General features: G+C 40.0%; 2 protein-coding genes across 3 annotated transcripts; both read left to right on the top strand.

Moving 5' to 3' along the window:
• Window positions 1–93: 93 nt before the first annotated feature.
• Window positions 94–6673, top strand: LOC121534579 (ras-related protein Rab-6B-like). Of its 2 annotated transcripts, none has more exons than XM_041841156.2 (8): window positions 94–297; window positions 2628–2686; window positions 3016–3081; window positions 3359–3464; window positions 3616–3727; window positions 4337–4430; window positions 5062–5128; window positions 5763–6673. In XM_041841156.2, exons 1-8 carry the CDS (start codon window positions 228–230, stop codon window positions 5825–5827), a joined length of 639 nt encoding a protein of 212 aa, XP_041697090.2. In that variant the 5' UTR covers window positions 94–227; the 3' UTR covers window positions 5828–6673. The 2 variants fall into 2 exon arrangements, with proteins under 2 accessions (XP_041697090.2, XP_041697091.2); XM_041841157.2 differs by having other exon boundaries at window positions 3016–3069; window positions 5763–6672.
• A 3012-nt stretch (window positions 6674–9685) lies between these two features.
• aire (autoimmune regulator) lies at window positions 9686–16792 on the top strand. Its single transcript, XM_041841354.2, has 13 exons — window positions 9686–9832; window positions 10280–10454; window positions 10686–10808; window positions 10965–11033; window positions 11172–11285; window positions 11663–11793; window positions 12061–12182; window positions 12323–12392; window positions 12744–12854; window positions 15320–15441; window positions 15709–15787; window positions 15945–16031; window positions 16228–16792. Exons 1-13 carry the CDS (start codon window positions 9686–9688, stop codon window positions 16306–16308), a joined length of 1431 nt encoding a protein of 476 aa, XP_041697288.2. The 3' UTR covers window positions 16309–16792.
• Window positions 16793–22489: the final 5697 nt, after the last annotated feature.

The raw sequence follows: 22489 nt of genomic DNA, 5'->3' as shown, positions 1-22489 counted from the left end.
ATTGTAAGGAATAACGGGAGAAAATGCCATAATATTCAAGAAGGTGAGAGGATGAATAAGGTGAGGTCGCGCAGGCGCACACGCATCCTAAACTGACAGGACGATGCTGAGCTGCACTACCATCGTTCTATGAGCAGAGGAGGATCCCGACACAGTGATAGTGATAGAACCAACGCCTCTGGATCCGAAAACCTCTTTTAGAATCCGATAGAGTTATCGCTGTAAACATGTCCGCCGGAGGAGACTTGGGGAACCCTCTGAGGAAATTTAAACTCGTCTTTTTAGGAGAACAGAGCGGTGAGTTGAGTCTTTTGGAACGCCTTGGAGGCTTGGTTATCAGTTGCCAAACATGATAACGCATCTTGAAGGCCATAACTGTATTCTTTGGTCTATTTGAAAGTTTTCACTATTTTCACTAAATGTGTTGAGAGGTTGAGTCATATGTTAACTCAATCAACCAATTCACTGGTTCCTGTCACGATTTTGTTTCTGTAGAAAATTTGATTAGTCATCCATTTCGATCTAAAACGTCATGAAATATAATGTAGGCTATCCTCCGCGTTTTACCGATATTCATATTTTATTTCAACCAATTTCTCTATTTAAACATGTTTTATTGTATTTTAGTATCATTGGTATTACAGATACAGTAAGCGACGTGATATACGAATTTGGATGTTTTGATGTGGTGCAGTGGCCGGCAGAAAGATTCGTTCTGTTTCAAGATTCTAAGAACATTTTATCACAGTTCCATTGTTGATTATAGACTTAAACATTTAAACGGATTATATGATTAGATATGACTTTTTTCCCGGTTTAATATGGATAAATAGATAAATAGTTCCCATGTGTCAATTCGGGACACACCCAGGTTGGCGATGTCTGTAGAATTTATAAACCTCGCAGTCACTGTCTCCAGTCACTTGACTCACAATTCCAAACCATAATATCACAATGGTCACGAATGTTTTGTCAGTGTCATAACATTATGATTTTTTCAATAATTCAATAATTTAGCGAACAATGGCGGTTTACATGGTTGATATGGCGTAGAGTCTAGATCAATAATGGTTTAGCGCTATAAACCTCTTAGAATACGTGGTCAGACATCAGGCAGTCCGAGTGGCTATCCACCTCTGCTCGATCATGGTACTGAAGTATAAAATACTATACATTTGGGCATTGTAATGGTTTATTTATAATATAATGGATGTGTGTGTGTGTGTGTGTGTGTGTGTGTGTGTGTGTTATCTATGTGTGTGTCTGTGTGTGTGTGTGCATGTGTGTGAGAGTGTGTGTGTGTGAGAGAGAGAGAGAGAGAGAGAGAGAGAGAGAGAGAGAGAGAGAGAGAGAGAGAGAGAGAGAGAGAGAGAGAGAGAGAGAGAGAGAGAGAGAGAGAATGTGTCATGTCCATTCCATAACTGAGTGTATGTTCCTGTTTGTGTGTATGTAATGGTAGCTGTCATGGCTTTCCATAGAAAAGGATGCTGAGATGTAGCTGTCCATGGCACTGTGTGTGTGTGTGTGTGTGTGTGTGTGTGTGTGTGTGTGAGTGTGTGTGTTTGTTTATGTGTGCACATGTGTGTTGTTGTATTTGTATGTAGCAGCCTAATGGCTTTCCATAAGGTATGCTTTTATGTAGCTGTCCGTGGTGCTGATTTCAAGCCTGTATTGGCCACTGCCCATAGTCTGCTGTAGGCATCGTTTTGGGCTGTGAGGGATGAGCATTGGGTAATGGGAACTAATTAGGCTGTATTTCAGTGTACCTGTGATTGTGTGTGTGTGTGTGTGTGTGTGTGTGTGTGTGTGTGTGTGTGTGTGTGTGTGTGTGTGTGTGTGTGTGTGTGTGTGTGTGTGTGTGTTTGTGTGCGAGCATGCTTGTGCATGCATGCATACATTTATGTATGTATGTATATGAAGTTTCATTCCAAAATGCTATACAGTATATCAATCTTCAGCAATGTTGGCAAATGAGCTTTTTTTGTTTAAAGAACTTCTGAAAGAGATTGGTGTTTCATGGCATTGGGTTGTTAAATGACACTAGATGGTTTTATTTCAGAGAACAAACAATCACATTTTGTTGCAAAACAAGATATATCCGCCTCACTCTCAGAGAAAATAGTAGCACTGCAAGATTTTACATAGTAAAATGTGACAAATAATTACACTTTTAATAAAGAACAGTACAAATTATACATTTGTGACATCAATATGTTTTTTAATATATATTTAAATGTTTAATCAATACAGGAATATGAGATCTGGGCTCTGGTCAAATGTAGTGCACTATATAGGAAATAGGGTGCCATTTGGAATGAGGCCTAACTGTAACCAAACACTATAGCATGAGGCTAGATGTATGATGGGTTGAATTGATATGTTAAATAAACAGGATACGAACATTCAATTCCAGCAAAACATTTATATATAGCGTTTTGCAACAAAACCCATTTTAATACACATCTAAAATCTATGAATAAAAAAATCGGAGACCAGTAATATTTTACACACAAAAAGGTACCCATAAGCATTCATTTCTGATGAAAAAACACGTGTAAAATTGGTGGATATCGCGTTTTGGAAATAAACGTTTCAATATTCACCCCTGTGTTCTGTTCCTCTTCCAGTGGGGAAGACATCACTTATCACCCGGTTCATGTACGACAGCTTCGACAACACATATCAGGTAAGACCTGGCTGCTTTATTTAATGTTCTGGTACAAACAAATTATAGGACAAAACGTACAGTACAAAGTACAAAGGGCAATACAAATGTAATTACAGTAGATTTCATTCGATTTGTGCGCTTGGCCTTCACACAAAATAGCTTTATATGTCTCCTATCTATCACAGTACATCCTTTCCTTTGTGAATAACAAAAGATAGAGGGTGACTCACTGGACCCTGTGTGCTATTATTGTGACTCACTGGACCCTGTGTGCTATTAGTGTGACACACTGGACTTGTATTGCACTATTATTGCTAATATCACTTTACTCTTGTTTTATTTGACAGGCGACCATTGGGATTGACTTCTTATCAAAGACCATGTACCTGGAGGACCGAACAGTAAGAAACTCTGTCAGTTACCTGAAATAAACACAGATCAACATGGACTACATCATTTACAACTTGTTTAGGGCCCTAGCACCCTAACTAGTACAATAGCACCCTATTTGTCCTAGCATACTACACATGCTAACTATACATACTATACATATTGCTACATACTGTAGATGAGGCATTCATAAATTAGTATGGTGAAATTAATTTAAATAAAGATGTTTGTAAAGGGTTGTTGTAGTTGAATAGTGTTGCTTAGCCAGGACTGTGGCTCAGTGGGCTTGTGTGTGTCTAGGTGAGACTGCAGCTGTGGGATACAGCAGGCCAGGAACGCTTCAGGAGCCTCATCCCCAGCTACATACGGGACTCTACTGTCGCTGTGGTTGTGTATGACATTACAAGTGAGTGGTAAAACTCACACAACGAGCAGAACCATATGGATGCACACATACGCGCACACACACACACACACATACTGTGCCTTGTAATGGCCTACACTGTAATACACAGTAACATCCAGTAAAAAGGTACATTATGTATTTCCTTCAAAAGACGTGAACTCGTTCCAGCAGACCTGTAAGTGGATTGACGACGTTCGAACAGAGAGGGGCAGTGATGTAATCATCATGTTAGTGGGCAACAAGACAGACCTGGAGGAGAAGAGGTGGGTGATAGTTTATATCTGGTGCACATGTTATTTATATATTAGGCCTACATACTGAATACATGCTGTATACAGGTGTTCTATCTTAATTGACCAGTTTCTTACAGCAGGAAAATAATCCTGCAGCAACAGGACATGTGAATTATTATGTGGATTATAATGAATGGACATTTTTGTAGGAGTTGATACATTTTTTGTTAGGACAAATCAAGTCAGACATTTTTGTGGCTTCTAAAGTTTGTAAATGGAAATTAAAAACTTTAGTAGCCTTTTTAAACCTCAAATACACTACAGGTTTGCATTTCCTGCTGTGCAGGAAAATTCTCTGCAACAACAGAGTGATCAAATTAAGATAGTACATCTGTATCTGTTTTTGAATGCTTTGAATTTGGATAATCCAATCAAAGGGGTATTTTGTCTGCCTTATTTTAACTTTTTCAATCCTTTCAAATGGATTACATATGGATTGAAAGCATGAACATAAGTTACCTGATTTGATTTAATGCATCAATTGTTCAACGCCATTGGTTCCACATAAACTGTTCAAGATTTCTAGTAAGGATTTCCCTTTAACATCTTAATGCATGCTATGGTCTGATTCTCCCACAGGCAAATTACTATTGAAGAGGGAGAGCAGAGAGCCAAAGAACTGAATGTGATGTTCATCGAAACCAGTGCCAAGACAGGCACCAATGTCAAACAGGTGATTCTTCCTATAAAATTTCAAATTTCTTAATTAGGCACTTGATATTTCACTTTTTTAGCTTCTTTATTTGCTTCAAGTTTGACTCACTCAAGCATTCACACTAAAAAAGTAGGGTTCCTCAAGGGTTCTTTGGGAAAGGTGATGGTTCTATGTGGAACCATACTGACCCGAATAACCCTTTGAGCCCTTCAATAGTGTTCTTTACTATTTTTGTGATAATTAAAATGTATGGACTGCGGTTCATTCGAATATTTTTGGGCGTGGTTTGTGCACAGCTCTTTTTGTGCAACCGTGAGTGAGAGTGTCATTCCAGTTTATCTAATCTTTATAGAACCTTAGGAAAAGGTTCTTTATAGCATCATAAAGATTCCATTTAGAACCTGATGAGCATAGTTCTTTATAGAACCTTCAAAAAAATGTTGCATGTAGCACTAGAAAGGGTTCTGATATGGTTACCAGCCAAATAACCTTTATTTGGCACTATATAGAACCATTTGTTTTTAGTGTGTACGATTTATGTAGTGGAAATTCCTTTTAGGATGTAGTTAAATGTTAATTTTATTATATATTTTCAATGTATTTTCCTCTCCATCTCTCCCTCTTTCTCCCTCCCTCGCTTTATCTCTAGCTGTTTCGGCGTGTTGCAGCAGCCTTACCTGGGATGGAGAGTTTGGACGACGCGAACCCTGAAGGCAGTATCCTTTAGAACAGAGAGTCAGTGAGTAACTCAACAATCTGTCAACCAAGGCTCAGAACAGCAAAGAGAAACTCAGTGGAGAGAAAAAGTATTTAAGTCATTGTGGTTGCTGGCACTGTAACAAAGAAATAAGCAGACATAGGCAGCCATCTTCAGTGCAGTGAACCAGTAATATTACATAATGGGTTTGTATGGAATCTGTAGGACAGGGGGAGAGGATGCCCCCTAGTGACGGTATAGCAGGATAGCACCCTGTGCCTAGGGAAACATAATAATATAATATTCCATTTAGCAGACGCTTTTATCCAAAGCGACTTACAGTCATGTGTGCATACATTTTTACGTATGGGTGGTCCCGGGGATCGAACCCACTACCCTGGCGTTACAAGCGCCAGTCTATCCTTCAACATGATGAAGGATAGACTATGTGTGTGTGTGTGTGTGAGAGAGAGAGAGAGAGAGAGAGAGAGAGAGAGAGAGAGAGAGAGAGAGAGAGAGATAGGAGAGTCCATAATGTTGCATTATAGTCCTCTCTGTTGACTCTTTTGCGCCACAGTTTTGTTGTTTATAATGGAATATGCAGATAATGTTTTATGTATTCCCTAAGTTTTCCTTAATTGGACACTTTCCAGTGATTGACATCAAGCTGGACAAACCAGCAGAACCTACTGTTCCTGCGGGCGGGTGCTCGTGTTAATGCAGAGCTGTTGGACAGCTTCCTTCACACCATAGGCTTGTTGTGTTGCTTCCTACTGGTTAGCTTCCAGTTGACTTTTCTGATTGGATATGGGCCACGTACTGTATATCTGATTGGACGAATCAAGTGTTATTTCAGTCTTCAGTTGTAAAATAGTGTATACTTTGTCAATATGTAAGTGCCAGAGAAGGATAAAAATAATAAAAAAAAGTTGTAGAAAATGAAAAAAGGGAGAAAATGGAATGAAACTCGAATTCTTTTCGCCGTTATGTTTTGTATTTTTTTATATAAAAGGGAAAGCACCAAAAATGACACGTAAATTGGGAAAAGTGGGGAAGTCCATTTCCAAGATGGCTACCCTGTCTGAATATCTGCAGCATGCATGCACGCTGATCTCAAGCCTACAACCCTGGAGCGGCTCAACTAACTTAGAATGTTTTATATCATAATAATAGCATACTCATATCAACAATGTGTCCCATTTGATATTCCCCACAGGCGTTGATTTACCATAGATTCACCGTTACTTACAGTACTATAGCTGTGAAAATGTGTCACTCTCAATGGGCAACTTTTATAGAACACCTGTGCTGTGGTAAAAGAAGAAGAAAAAGCCAATGGAATTTCACAAGCCCGCCCCCTCTCCTCCCCCTTCCTTCCTCCTTTCCCCTGTTATACATATAAAGATCTACTGTACTGCACTGCACTGTATATAATAATGTAATATGTATGTTATGAATGTCCCTCGGTAGAAGTGGTCCTTGTTCACTGGTATGAATAATGTAATAATGTTTAATGATTAATAAATGAAAGATTAAAGGGCTTCACTCTCCTAACCATCCATACTTACCCATTGCAAAATGGTCTCGTCTGTCAAAGGTGTCTCTTTTGCTTCACTCGCCGTTACGTTGGTGATCCTTTGAAATATACACTGAGTGCACAAAATATTAGGAACACCTTCCTAATATTGAGTTGCACCCCCATTTGCCCTCAGAACCTACTACCATACCCCGTTCAAAGGCACTTAAATATTTTGTCTTGCTCATTCACTCCATGTCTCAATTGTCTCAAGGCTTAAAAATCCTTCTTTAACCTGTCTCTGCCCCTTCATCTACACTGATTGAAGTAGATTTATCAAGTGACATCAATAAAGGATCATAGCTTTCACCTGGATTCACCTGGTCAGTCTATATAATGGAAAGAGCAGGTGTTCCTAATGTTTATACACTCAGTGTATATATCAGATTATAATATATATAACGTTTTATTATATAACATAAAACTCTCATTTACATTACAATAACTATCAAATGATGTTGGGAATCGTGGACACATAGTGGACCAAAAAATGGAGACCATGGTGGAGATTAATACCCTTTTCACCAGGGTTGGGGTCAATTCGGAATTTCTGAATTGAATTGAATTCAATCCATGAACACATCCACAGGAAGCATAATTGGAATTTAATTTGAATTAAAGTAGAATTTCATTCAAAGCAATTCAACTGAGACATGGAGCATGGAAGTCTCATTCCTCTGACGAGTCTGTCACCAAAAGCATCTGCCACCTATTAATACAAATACCATTTCAAATATTGGCTTGATTACAACTCAAACATGTCAAACAGTATTTTTTTGTACTTTTGTCATGAGAATAGGTTGAGCGCTTCCATTCTGTAGTGTTTGATGCATTCTGGGAAATGTATTTTCTTTCATATTTAATAAGTCGTAAGTGAATTATGAATTATTATAAACCTACAAAAGGATCTTAGAATATTTCCAGACTACAGTAATTATAGAAAATTCAGACCTGTAAGGTGTGGAAAATTCAAATTCAATTCAAATTCAAGAATTAATTGGAATTAAAGAGCAATTCGCAACTCAATTCAGAATTGGCCCCAACCCTACTTTTCACTCTACTGAGTCAACCTGAGCAGTACTGCACTGGCCTGGCTACACCACCACCACAGTTGCTTGAACCTTGCTTTAAAGGACAATGTGAAAATAAAATCACTGGGCCAACACAGCACTGTTCGCAGAATAGTGTGAATAGGGAATATCTTGAATGACATTTGATATTTTAGTCATTTAGCAGACGCTCTTATCCAGAGCGACTTACAATTAGTGCATTCATCTTAAGATAGCTAGGTGAGACAACAACACATCACACTCGTATCAATTACATTTTCCCTCAACAAAGTATTTATCAGCAAAGTCAGTGCTAGTGGGAAAAGACAAGAGAACACCTCTGTGTTGTCATTTAGGGTGGAATCCAAATTTGAGATACAGGACGTCGACAATCACGTAAATCATGCATTGAGTCAATGAAAAATGAGTAACGGGAAGGGATCTCAAGTTAGGTTTCGGGCCAAGAGCAGAGGCCTGATTAGGAATGTATAATGTATTTGAGGATGAGAAACAAAGGTTTACAGTACCTTTAGAGACTTCAAGGTTGACTTCAATGTAGTTATACAGTCCAAATTGTTTTGCTCCACACCAGGGATTATCTCCCTTTAGAGGTCCAGTTTTTTCCATCCTCAGTCTCAATAACTTTGTTTGCCCAAAGAATACACATCGCGTTTCTGCCTTTGCAGAGGTACTTCTGGTGGTTCTCATCACAAGAGTATCTGATCTCATGGCCGTAGCTACATAAGACTCTGCATTCTTTTTGTTGCATAAAGAAAAAAAAAATACAGTAGTAGAATACACAAGATGCAATTTCAAAAATTGACAGTCACTCAATTAGCCCATGTCTGTAAAGCAATTTGGGATTGGTTAATTGGTTAATAAGTCTAGTTCTAGCCAGCTATCTAAACTTGTAGTAACCATTACTGACCGGGCACTCAGGGCACGTATTAAATTATTATTATTAAATTATAGTTTTGAGTTAATGTGAGTTATTGTGTAGCAGCTAATTGCATAGCTAATAGGCTATGTGTTTGTAGATCAACTGAGGTGAATGAAGCTACAGCAGCCAAGGTGATAATAGCTGGGGTCATTTTTGTTTGTTTTAGCTGTTCTCCAAATATAGTTTTTAAATTGCATAGAAATCCAGTAAATAAGCTTCAACTTTCCCCCCCAAAATTGTGGGGAATAGTAACTGTTTGTTAATGGTTTATAACACATTTAGAAATGATTAAATAAACCATGAATGATGTAATTACATGTAAAGTGTTAACCATCTGGTGACAGTATCAACATGATCACACATTAAGGATTCATACTTTTGGCCGAGATCATAACAGACAAACAATTATACATTTTGGGGGAAGTTGAAGTGGAAAGTACCTTCAAATAGATTAGTATCACGGTGACGTGTAGACTGTCACTCACCTGGGCTCTCAGTCCCCATGGGTTTGGGCTTTTCTAGTGAGACTAGAATCAGGTATTCCCCTGCAGGAGTTAGTGGTGGTCTTTAGTTACCCCCCCTGAGAGACAGGTGGACACAGGCAAGGCAGTTAGAGTAGTAATGGGCATGTGGACCCTGGAGAGGTGAGTGGCAGAGCAAACCTTAGTGGCTTAAGTATGGACTTTCAAAATAATCATTCCAATGTGGTTGTGTGTGTGTGTGTGTGTGTGTGTGTGTGTGTGTGTGTGTGTGTGTGTTCATCTGGAAAAAGGAAACCAGAAACACTTTTGAGCAACCATGGAGGACATACCCATCAAGTGACCCTCACCTGGTCTAGCCACACCTCCAACACTGAGGTCACAAACCAAAGGTCACTTCAATAATTTCAGATCCTCCTGTTACACTTCCCAAGTGCGACTTAACAGCAACACACCACACATAAAAGCCAGACAACATTAGACCACTTGCACATACTGTATGAATGAACACCACACATATTAACTGTGAGCCATGTCCAGAGTCGAGGCTTTTGAGGATCCTGACCCCCGTTCCCAGCTCAAGGAATTCCGCACAGACATCTCCATGGCGATTGATGATCCCTTCCCACTGCTCTATGGGTTGGTGGACCGCAACATCATCAGTGACCAAATTCTGAAGGTGAGCTATGGGAAGTATATTTAATAATGGTATATTTCATATTGATATGAGAGCTCTTTTGGAGAAAGTTTGAGCATTTCATGATGTTAGCCTGGAAGGAGGTCATGTACAATTGTAATATTTTCTCTTCAGTACATTGCCTTGTAGATGGTCTCGCGTGACAGCCTTAACTGATTTGGTTCTGGGTGCTGAGAATACCTTGTAGATCGTCTAAATCGTATTCTATAAACAAACAAATCTGTGTATGTTTCACTCGGTACCATTTTCTACATGGCACATTGAATGACAGTTGGTAGAGCACGGTGCTTGCAACATCAGGATAGTGGATTCAATTCCCGGCACCATCCCTAAGTAAGAATGTATGCACGCATGACTGTATGTCGCTTTGGATAAAAGTGTCTGCTAAAATGTACTATTATTATAAAAGTTTGCTATGACCACCCATAGGATACCCTGGATAGGGAGGGCAGAGAGGGGATCCACAAGGCCATGTACTCCCTGCTTTCCTGGCTCCTGGAGCAGAGTAGGACCACCATCCAGGCCTTCTGGACCAACCTGGCCAAGGACTACAACCAGGACAGCTACCCCAGACTGCAGGCCCTCCTGACCAGCATTCAACCAGGTTGGTAACCCCATTTTAAGCAGTTTCTCAACCTGTGGTACTAGAACCCCTGAGGGTCCTTGGTTTATCCACAGGGGGTATTTGGGATAGTGATCAATTGCACATGAGGGGGTACTTTGGGTTGAGCAAAACATTTGATTGAAAGGTTGAGGGAGTTGAGTTGAAGTGACATAGGAGCGTTGCTTTAATATAATTCTAATTTATTCTATGGGTTGTGTTCCATTTTGTCAGGTAGGGAGAAGGTGGGCTCCAAGCAGGGGAAGAGGTCCCCACGAGGGTCTCGAGAGTCCCACAGCAGGAAGAGGAGCCTGGGAGAGAGACATCACCCTCACCACTCTCAGCACCACAGCAAAAGTAACAACAGTTCAGGTGTGAGACAAGTTATTGTACCAGATACCCATTATAATGCAATCCGTAGCCTAGATGCCAACTAGTTGTACTACAACATTCTCAAAACTCAAGTTTTTCTAAACCAAGCTCATTATGCATGTTTTGGTGTCATTGTTCTAGGTGGCAAAGTGAAGTCAGTGAGGAAGAGTGAAGGCGCTGCAGTGGTCTCTCAGATACCTGCTGGAAAGGGTAATCAAATCTGTTTTATATTCCATTCTCTGTTTGTGATTCTGTTATGATTTGAGGAAGGAACAAAGTATTTGATATCAGCATCAATTTATCAACATCATCACTATATAACTGACCTGTGCTATTACCATTTAGCAGGTGTCCAGGCGGTGTCCACCTCGGTCCAGAGGGCAGTCACTCTGTCGTCCAGTGAGCTGCCGGTCAGTTGCGGGGCCAGAGAGGAGATCCTCATCAAACAGGTGTTTGGATCTGGTGAGTAACGCTAGAATCACAACACTATCCTGACCACAACCCTAACCTGATGACTGTAAACCTTGTATTGTGCACAGTAAATATGTATTGCAGTTTCACTGTAAATATGTAGCCTATTGCACTTCCATATTAATTTTATTGTGTATTATGCTATGTTTTTATGTATTATGTACTTTGTCTTTTTAAACACATGACCAAATGAATTTCCCCCTGGTGGGATACTAAAGTTGATTTTAATCTTATCTAGCTAGCCGTCAGCCAAAGAACCTCCACAGACACCATAAGACACCATCTCACCATATCAGGTTTTATTGTAGGCATTTAAATATTAAGAACAAAAGTGGAGAGTAGGACTACATTTTGTTGTCCTTCTACAGGAAGTGCCAAAAAGTGTATTAAAGTGGGTGGTGAGTATTACACCTCTGGGCCATTGGATGAGCTGACTGGAGGACACAAGACAAAGACTGCGAAGACTAAATACCACCACAAGGAGGAGTCCAGCACAAGGGTAAGAGACGTAAGTGACTGTTCAAGCAATACAGTTCAAGCAGTACAGTATGACCACCAATCACTGTATGATTTTCTCAGGTAAATAACAAATCATTTTGAGAGGGAGTGTGTTTCTGTATTTGCCTCATCTAGTTGACAAGGAAAATGCACATTCATCAACAGTTCAATTTATTTTCACATTGAATTGAAATAGATGGTATATGAAAGATGAGTGTCTATCAGTGTGTGTGTATATGTGTGTGTGTGTGTATGTGTGTGTATCCAGGCCCAGCGTAATGATGATGAGTGTGCAGTGTGTAAAGATGGAGGTGAGCTCATCTGTTGTGATGGCTGTCCCAGGGCATACCACCTGACCTGCTTAGACCCTCCCCTCACCACAATACCAAGGTATACTGTATGTGGCCATAATCCTTACTTGACTTCTGTGCATGTATATATATATATATATTTTTTTACATTAGTCTAAAAACAGTCCAAATCTTTCATAAGACCCAAGGTTTGGGACTCATCTCTGTTCCTTTCTCTAGTGGCACTTGGCGCTGTCAATCATGCCGTTGCAACAAGGTGAGGAGGGAGAGAATCTACCCAGTACTACCTGTTCAGGTCAGTGTCAAAAGTTGGTATTTTCTTTAATACCATCTCATTTTACTTCCACTATTATTACTACTACTACCACCCTAAAGGTATGACATTGAGGTATAATGGTTCTACGTCAGTATAACATTAAGGTATAACGTTTCTAACTCAGTATGACACTGATGTAAAATAGTTATACCACAGTATGATATTGAGGTATAATGGTTCTTCCTCAGTATAATGGTTCTACCTCAGTATGATATTGATGCATAACGGCTCTATTTAGTATGATATTGAAGTATAACGGTTCTACCGCAGTATGATATTGAGGTATAACAGTTGTCGTCTTCTCTCCCATAGCCCTTGGCTCAGAGCCAGTTGACAGAGACCAGCTCCAGTAACTCCACCATAGACTTCTCCTTCTTCTCCACCTCTCTCTCCAGCGTCACCGCAACCAAGAGCAGTCAGGTCTCTGCATATCAGGTGATTCTTTCTTTATTTTTGTTGTTCCAATTTTCTATTCCTCTTTTCTCTATTTTTCTTCAAACTGTTCTTGTTATCGTTAGTCATTTCAACGTCTCTTTCAGATTATTCTGTGCAGTTTTTGAAGGTAGCAATTTATAATAACACCTTGTAATAAAGCGTTTATAATGATTAGTAAATAGTTTATTCATCATTTATTTAATCATTACTTTATGTTTGTGTTTTGAGTGACCAGTGTCATTTATCTCAAAAAGATGGACATGCCATTGGTAGACATTCCAGCAGTACCTGATGCTCCTTAAAATAGCCTAGAACATATCAATGGTTAAAGAATAAGCACACAACACAGGACGTTTGAAATAAATAAATAAACAATTTTATTCACAAAACTGTTGCAAGGACATGAGGAAGAGTTGTAATGCAAATGTTTTGCTAATGTTGTCAACCTCGCAAACAAATCACAGGGAGATAGCCTACACACAACAGCTGGCCAGACCGGCCCATTTTCTCTAGTGGATTTTTATTCCTTCATTCCAAATGATATGTGATTGAGGTAGAATGTTATATGTATGACTTGCAGGTAGAAATGTGGCATGTATAACCTTTAAATGCTTCCAGTGCTTCAGTCTTTTAACCACAGACTATTTTCACACTTTGCTTTGTTTGGAGGCACTTTTACTAGGACTTTAGAAGTAGTAACTCTTTAAACGTAATGTGATGGCAGTCTATGGACTGCTCCAAGGAGTGACTGCAATCAACACTTTGGTTTGGGTAGAAAAGTCACTGCCAATAAATGCTAATATTAGCATTTTCTGACGAAAAACGTTACTTTACTCTGCATAGAATATGTCTGAAGTTACACATCACACTACTACAACAGTGTGACTGTCTTGAATCCAATGTTTAATATATTGCCTTAAACATCTTCTGTATTGTGGGCTTATTCTTTTACCATTGATATGTTCTGGGATATTTTGAGACCTTAAAGAGCGTCAGGTACTGCTGGAATGTCTACCAATGGCATGTCCATCTTTTTGTAAGAAATTACACTGGTCAATCAAAAGTATAAATCGCTCTCACTTTAGATGAGGCCCTGCAAAAATACTTTACTAATGATTAGTATATGGTTTATAAGGACCTATATTAAACATCTTATGCATGATCTTATGACTCATTATCACATATTTTAAAAGTTGTTTATAAATATTTCTACAACCGGTTGGTCAAAACAAGCATTATGATTGGTTGAGACGTGTTCTAAGCCATACAAAGAAACCTGTTTAGTACGGGTAAGCCCATGACGCAAAAATGTGCATCTTGTTTTCTGTTCCATCTGAGAAATCCCTGCGCATCCACTGTCCCATCAGCCCTGCCAGCCAAATCATTAACTTGATCGCCACTGTAAAAAGCATCTAGACATTATTTCCCATTGCTTCTAGCCTAACATTTGGTTTGCAACAATGGGGGTGTTTGTACAAACGTTGCTGTATGTCTCTCGACATTTGCAACATTGTTTCAATACTGAAATCGATCTCCACTGTCCTATTAAGAATTCACGTGTCAGGACGAGACGGACATCTTTTCTCAGCCAGTCGAAATCATGAATCAGCATAATTTTGATGGATATATACAAAGAAATGTCAATAGAAGAACAGGTCAAACGAAATGAAATGCAGCTACTTTGCTGTGTTAGCCATAGTTAGCTAGCTAGCAAGCAAGGGATAAGAGCGTTGCCAGCCAGCGTGGCAACAGAACATTTAGAACGAACGACTGGGTTGCGTCCATAGATATAGAACAAAAAGACTTCATGACTGGTTTGCTATCTTACCAGCTTCAGTTTGAACTGATTGCATTATTCTATGCCAGGCGAAATCACGCATCATTCGCTCATTGTTATGGTACATAACTTAAACAAACGCAAATGCAGCTACTTTGCTGTTATTTTAGCTGCACTGTCTAACCTGACTGTGGTAGCCGTAGTTGGCTAGCAAGGGATTAGAGCGTTGCCAGCCAATGAACGACTGATATAGATATAGAACAAAAAGACTTCACGACTGGGTCGTGTCTCTGGCAACCTAACCGATAGAATGAACGGCCAGACGGCCTGGCTAGATGTGTTGGGACTAGGCCTATATTTTCACTGAGGGATGAAATAGTAGCCTATGAATATATTTCTAAAAATAATGTTTTTTATTTAATTGGTAACCTGTATTAGAAAAGCAATTGTACACTCGAGGTTGTGCAAAACTACTTTTTTAGCACGGCTGTGTAAAAAGCATGCATTCTCCTGTACAATTGCTTTAGTGAATAACTGGCTTACTAACAATTACAAATGTGGGAGTAATGATTAATAGATGATGAATAAACTATTTACTAATCCATTATACATTCTTTATTACAAGGTGTTATTATAAAGTGCTGCAGTATGCAAACAGTGTGTGTGTGCATGCATTTGTGTGTACCAGTGTGCAGGTGGCGAGGTGGTGGAGGTCAGGGAGATGTGTGGGGTTTGCCTCCTCAGTGGAGGAGACCTGACCCTCTGTCTCCAGTGCCTACAGAAGTATCACACCTACTGCCACTTCCCAAAGTAAGACCACCTCTACATCCATCTTATCCCACCTCTGAGTATTATTGTTTTAACCATCAAGTCATATCTTCTGTTTCTGATAGTGTATTCACCAATTCAATTGATGTTATAAGCTGCACATCTATTTTCTAAATGTAGCAATGTACTTTACTGTACATCAACTGAAAGTTTGTGGATAATTTGTGTGAAGCTAATGGGTACTAATGGCTAGTAATGGAACGTTCAACAGTATATTAGTCAGCATTCCTCTGTCTTTGTCTTTGACAGTGGGAGGTCCATCTGCTCCTCCTGCAGTAGGCCTTGGGGCATCTCAACAGACAGAGAAGCGGAATCCAAGGGCTTACAGGTACAGTGTGTGTGTGTGTGTGTGTGTGTGTGTGTGTGTGTGTGTGTGTGTGTGTGTGTGTGTGTCTGTGTCTGTGTCTGTGTGTCTGTCTGTCTGTCTGTCTGTCTGTGTGGTCATTATACAGTCTTATTTTCTCTCTCCACCACTGTACACCCAGGTTGGTCCAACTCCACACACTCAGGAGTACTCCTCTCTCTCAGAGCCCATCCTACACAAGGATGAACTAGACTCCATCATGGGAGAGGTGAATAGGACTTCAACCAGAATTTCATGTGAATCAAGATCTAGTTAAAAGTGATATAAGATGTGAATAACATGTCATTACATCTCTAAGCTATTTCATATAGAGAAAGATACTATCTCTCAGTAATAGACAATAGACATGTCTGTGGCAGGTAACTATTATTTAATGATATTCTGTGTTTGTCCTCTTTCAGCAGGGCTCCATAGATGGGATCCTGCAGTGGGCTTTCCATAACATCTCCAGGCCTCTCTCGGACACTCAGGGCTACTTTCAATGACGCACACACACACACACACACACACACACACACACACACACACACACACACATAACAAGCTCAAAACACATGTTATGATCTCACACAAACACACTCCCTCTTTCTTTTTATCTCTCTGTCTCTCTGTTTCTCTGTCTCTCTGTTTCTCTGTATCTCTCCCATTCTTAAAGGAAGGATCCACAGTCCAATATAACAGATGGTTTCATTTATATAGCTACAGACATTGAGAATGCCTCAGACCTAGAATTTCTTGAAGACCTTCACTTAGCTCAGGAATGTTGTTTTTGTACATGTTCAGGAGTTTAGCATAACTCCACGATGGATGCGGTGCAATGGGCGTTAATTCTCGATGGCACATGAAATAAACACTCTGTACTTGGAGACTCCTAGCGGCAGCTCGCTTCATGCTGGTCTTCATGCCTGACTAGACAGCCTGGTCTCATAGACTAGATGTAACATAGTAAATCCGGGACACTCAAATTAGTATGATATGTTACGTTTGGTATGGTTACTTAAGGCTAAAATGAAAGTAGGGTGGTTGGTCGGGGTGGATGGATAGACGTATAAGACGTCTAGCAACCCAAAGGTTGCGTGTTCGAAGCTCATCACGGACAACTTTAACATTTTAGCAACTTTGCAACTACTTACTACTCTAAACCTAACCTTAACCCTAACCTTAACCCCTAACCCCTAGCTTAGCTAACGTTAGCCACCTAGCTAACTTTGGAATTCGTAACATATCATAGATTTATCAAATTCCTAACATATTGTATGAATTGCAATTCCCGTAACATATCATAGAAATTATCATTCCTAACATATCATACGAAATGGATGATGGACATCCATAAATTAATACATACCATACGAAACATAACATATCATGCTAATTGGAGTGTCCCGGATTTACATGTACTATGTTACGTCTACCCCCGAGTCCAGGTTGGACTAGAAAACAGTTTGTAGGAATCCATCTATAAAAACAATAGGTGCATTTTCCCACCAGAGGGGTGTTTCCATTAAACTGACTTATTGCGGATAAAAGGCTGTGCGTGATGACGTAGTGCACAGAAAAATAACTTTTGCGGTTAAATTCCCATTAATAAAAGTTAAATGGGGATCCATCGCATTTTCAACTCTACTGACGGTTTTGTCTGTAAAAACGTTGTGTTATATAGCAAATGTGCCCACTCTGGTCATGGCACGTGCTCTCTAGCCAATAAAGTTTGGATGAAAACCTGGTTAGTGAGACACTCTAGGTGGCACTCATATGGCAATCTATGAAAGGCCCAACATCATGTAAAATATGTCATTCTTCATTGAAATGAAACATTTGTGATAATTCTCAATAAACAGTATCATCAGGCTTGTTTACAAAAGAACTCAATGTCTTTTTAGGAGGCCCATCAAAAGAGTGACTCTGAAGGAGAGAGAGAGAACGGGGGGAACTTGCCAAGGCACAGAGCAGGGGGACATTGCCATTCTTCTTATTTCCAAAACAAACATGAGATGTGAACATTGTGAACCAGATGGGTTTAATGTATCTGGTATTTGCACAAGATCAGACCTGGATGTACCCTGGCTCTGTTAAGCTCTGCAACCGTCTCTGTCATGTGTTTCACTGTTTTTTAATAGTAATTTGCTAATCTTAGATAATATTAATATATTAGCCATTTCTGAGACGCACTTAGACAGCACCTTTGATGATACAGCAGTAGGAATACAAGGATATAACATCTATAGAAAATACAGGAATGTCTACAGGGGAGGTGTTGCTATATATATATATATATATATATATATATATATATATATATATATATATATATATATATATATATTCAAAGCCATATTCCTGTAAAGCTCAGAGAAAATTTCATGACAAATGAAGTAGAAGTGCTGTAGTTGCAGGTTCACCTACCTCATCTGAAGCCTCTTCTTTTAGGGTGCTGCTATAGGCCACCAAGTGCAAACTGTCAGTATCTGGAGAATATATATGTGATGTTAGATAAGGTCTCTGATGCTAACAGTGACATTTATTTTCTATAATAAGGAGGAGAATCTAGATGCAATATTTGTAATATTATTCTTGCCAATTGTTAACAAACATGCACCTGTAAAGACACTAACTGTGAGAACTGTTAGAGCCCCCTGGAGCTACGATACATTGAAAAATTGTATGGTGCGAAAAAGGTGACAAACAAGTCAGGCTGCTCAGCTGACTGGTTTACATACTATCAATTGAGAAATGTTGTGACTAAACTTAACAAAAAAAAGAAGATATTACAGTGCCTTGCAAAAGTATTCATCCCCCTTGGCGTTTTTCCTATTTTGTTGCATTACAACAAAATAGGAAAAGTCATCTTATAGGCCTTGGAAGTCATCTTATGAAATGCCACTGATAGTAATACAATTTACAGTTCAGAAGGCCTATTCTGAGATGAACACACCAAATTTGGCACAGAGGTAGATTTAGGTACCCTGAAAATATTTAGATATGAAGCCACCACAGATTTGGCCCGTGGGGGCCATGGCAGCCATTTTACTAAAAGGCTGCAGACTGTACCACTATTTTACAAACCTTTAATCTACAAAAATTATTTTTTGAAAGTCATATATTTCTTGCCTGTACTCCTTGCCCTGGATCTACTGAAAGTCAAAAGGTTTAACAGTAACACACAGTAGATTACAGTATAATATTACAGAGGGAAACACAGCAGTCATGTAGGCCAAATTGTAGAAGAAAGTAAACATTTCTAGGATGAGTGTAGCGGAGGTGAGTTAAAATGCTCTAGGGATGAGGTAGCACTGCCTGCATCTTAAAGGGTAGGTAGCATAAACGTAACCACATGTAACAGATGGATTTGCATTAGTATACATTTTTATACGCATCAAAAGTCCCAATGCAATGTTAGACCTCACTTTTCTATTTTTGGAGTTATTACATATAACCGATCAGAATTCTGAAGAATGCCGAGGTAATGTCAGAAAATATTTTTTCAGGGGGTGTGACTTAATATGGAGGACCTGGCAAGCCAGCCTATTCCCTGTAATGTAAACTCCAGCAGAAATAACTTCAAATGTATAACTTCAAATAATTTGCACTAATGACTACTGGTTTTAATTAATTTAATTTTCACTTACAAGCAAATACTATACGAATTGAGTGAGTCATTCAGTTGCTATCTACCACCAGCTTACAGCTACATTAAAGTAAACCAAAGTTTTGGAAATACATAATGCCATCTAACCAAATATCAAAGAATGTTAACTATATGCAGTTATCTTAGCCAGCAAGCTAATGTTAACTATTAGCCTAGCCAGCCTAGCCAACCAGCACGGTTATGGTCGGCAAGCTAAAGCCCAACTACCGGAGACTAGTTAGAACACAACTAAGACAACACAACTAAAACATAACCGCAGATCAAAAGAGCAGACACTTACAGATTGATGGCTGGGGCCCATCTGATGGTAAGAGTCAGGGAAAATTCAATAGCTATAGCGCGAAAAATCCAAAATAGATTGATTCCAGATGTCAGTCAGCTAGCACGCTAGCACTAAGCCAAGGTGGGAAAAGTTACAAAACTCCCGTAACCTATTTCACAGAGAACATGCCGAAAAGTTTACAAAACAAAAAGGAGAACTGACGAGGTACTAATGTTACACAATTAGAGCAAGCAGGTATGATTTCTCTTTGTTTTGAGCCCACGGCAAAAAGTCACCAGAGCCTGCAGTGCTAACAAGTTCCCACTAGATAACACAGCCACAAAGTCTGTGAAGAGCATGAGGTGTGGCTATCGTTAGCCAGCTTGAGCTAGCTACCGAGCTAGCATACGAACTCGGTAGCATAGAGTAGATCCTATGATGTTGAGAAATAGTGTATTGTAGGTAGTTTAGAAGATAACCGGAAATAAGTTAATAAATATGTAATAACCCAAGAACATAATTATTTTTGTACTTATAGGTAACCAGATCATGACAACAACTAAGCTACTAAGTCTTTGACCACAATGTGTTGTTACATTGGTGAGTAAAAGCTCATGCTTCCTACCCTTTAAAACCACCCTCAGACAAGGACGGAATACTATTTTGGTCTAATAGTTAAGATGTTTTGTTTCAGCGCTAGTGAGGGGGAAAAAAGTCAAGTGCGAGTGTTAATTTAAAAAATATATATAATTATATTTTTGTGGGGGGTGGGGGGTGGGGGGTGGTACTGTGGGATTATTTAAGATACTCTTTGAAGAGGTAGGGTTTCAGATGTTTTCGGAAGATGGGCAGGGACTCAGCTGTCCTAGCTTCAGGGGGAAGTTGATTCCACCATTGGGGTGCCAGTACAGAGAAGAGCTTTGACTAGGTTGAGCGGGAGCTGCCCTCCCATAGAGGTGGGATGGCCAAGAGACCATTTACATTTTACATTTTAGTCATTTAGCAGACACTCTTATCCAGAGCAACTTACAGCAGTGAGTGCATACATTTTCATACTTTTTTCATACTAACCAGAGATGGCAGAACGGAGTACTCGGGTTGGGGTGTAGGGTTTGAGCATAGCCTGAAGGTAGGGAGGGGCAGTTCCTCTTGCTGCTCTGTTGGCAAGTACCATGGTCTTGTAGTGGAAGTGAGCTTCGCCTGGAAGCCAGTGGAGTGTGAGGAGGAGCGGGGTAAAAAGGGAGAATTTGGGAAGGTTGAACACCAGGCGGGCAGCAGTGTTCTGGATAAGTTGCAGGGGTTTGATGGCACAAGCGGGGAGCCCAGCCAACAGTGAGTTGCAGTAGTCCAGACAGGAGATGACAAGTGCCTGTATTTGGACCTGCACTGCTAACTGTGTGAGGTAGGGTAGTACTCTACGGATGTTGTAGAGCATGAACCTGCAGGAGCGAGTCACTGCTTTGATGTTTGCAGAGAACGACAGGGTGTTGTCCATGGTCACAAGGTTCTTTGCACTCTGGGAGGGGGACACCGTGGAGATGTCAACTGTAATGAAGAGGTCTTGGAGCAGGCAGGCCTTCCACGGGAGGAAGAGTGGCTTCGTCTTGTCAAAGCTGAGATATCTGCCAGGCACGCAGAAGTGGGGAAGGAGAAAAGTAATTGAGTGTCATCCAGCTACAGCTGTAACTGGGAAAATATTGCAGCCAATAGGTTGGAATAGTTCACAATGGCTGTGGACTATTATCTCAAGCTATGTTTCAGTCAGAACTGTGCTTGGCACACATCATCTTTAACTTTCAACCTTTCATGAATAAAGATATGACACACTCGTTTTTCTAATTCCAGCTGTTCTGCAATTGGAACAAATTAAGAGCCATGTCACAGTTGAGTAAATAACCCACTTAGTGGCCTTGTGGTTAGAGTGTCTGCCTGAAGTTTGGGAGTTTGATCCCCAGCTGAGTCATACCAAAGACTGTAAAAATGGGACCCGATACATCTAAATAACTTGAACAAAGTTATGACAAAAGGTATTCGATCCCCAGCCGAATCGTACCAAAGACTGTACAAATGGGACCCGATACATCTTTGCTTGGAGCCACTACAGCATTAACGAGATAGATTGGGGGCAAGGCCCTGCGACAGACTAGCGTCTTCTCCAGGGGGTGTACTTGTACATCAAGCTGCCTCACGCTACAAAAACGGATTTTAGGCTCCTGTTCCATTCTGGCTCACACAAGCCAAGGCTTGTGCAAGGCTATTTACTTACACAGTTTTGTATACCATGGACTTCTGGTGACTATTGATCTGAGGCATCAGGTAAAAATGTACTTCCTGCACCCTAAGGGACCTCTAAAATCCTCATTTAAATTAATAATTATTGGGTCAGTGGAGCTAAACACAGTAACAGACAGAATATACACCCTCCAAAAGAGATGAGTACAGCATCAAAAGCCCTGGAACTACCTAGCTGATTTACTGGTGGCTACTAAGCAAAAGGAACTCATGGCCTTGGACCTGACCTGACACCCTGTATTCAAGTGTATGCTGTATATCAACCAATGCCATATATCAACCAATGGCAGGCAAGTTACAAAAACGTGAGGAGATGTACATAAGGGTAACTATAACATACAGTATAACATCTAGCCTAATTGGGGTCAAAGGCATTTTGTAACATGGCTGCCACAGCCCCCAGGGACCAAAGCGATGGTGTCTCCATATCTCAATCTTTTTGGGATACATGAATCTACCTCTG

The sequence above is a fragment of the Coregonus clupeaformis genome, unplaced genomic scaffold (genome assembly GCF_020615455.1).
Source record: "Coregonus clupeaformis isolate EN_2021a unplaced genomic scaffold, ASM2061545v1 scaf0881, whole genome shotgun sequence".
Classification (NCBI taxonomy): Eukaryota; Metazoa; Chordata; class Actinopteri; order Salmoniformes; family Salmonidae; genus Coregonus; species Coregonus clupeaformis.
The sequence above is the reverse complement of the archived record's forward strand: the minus strand, read 5'-3'. Positions and strand labels throughout refer to the sequence as shown.

What these genes read in the sequence shown, in the direction of transcription:
- LOC121534579 (XM_041841156.2), top strand. Translation starts at nt 228, where the DNA reads ATGTCCGCCGGAGGAGACTTGGGGAACCCTCTGAGGAAATTTAAACTC. An exon ending in GGTTGTGTATGACATTACAA is followed by an intron (nt 3,465 to 3,615) that starts GTGAGTGGTAAA and finishes TTCCTTCAAAAG; the next exon opens with ACGTGAACTCGTTCCAGCAG. An exon ending in CGACGCGAACCCTGAAGGCA is followed by an intron (nt 5,129 to 5,762) that starts GTATCCTTTAGA and finishes GACACTTTCCAG; the next exon opens with TGATTGACATCAAGCTGGAC.
- aire (XM_041841354.2), top strand. Translation starts at nt 9,686, where the DNA reads ATGTCCAGAGTCGAGGCTTTTGAGGATCCTGACCCCCGTTCCCAGCTC. An exon ending in CCCCTCACCACAATACCAAG is followed by an intron (nt 12,183 to 12,322) that starts GTATACTGTATG and finishes TCCTTTCTCTAG; the next exon opens with TGGCACTTGGCGCTGTCAAT. An exon ending in TAGACTCCATCATGGGAGAG is followed by an intron (nt 16,032 to 16,227) that starts GTGAATAGGACT and finishes CTCTTTCAGCAG; the next exon opens with GGCTCCATAGATGGGATCCT.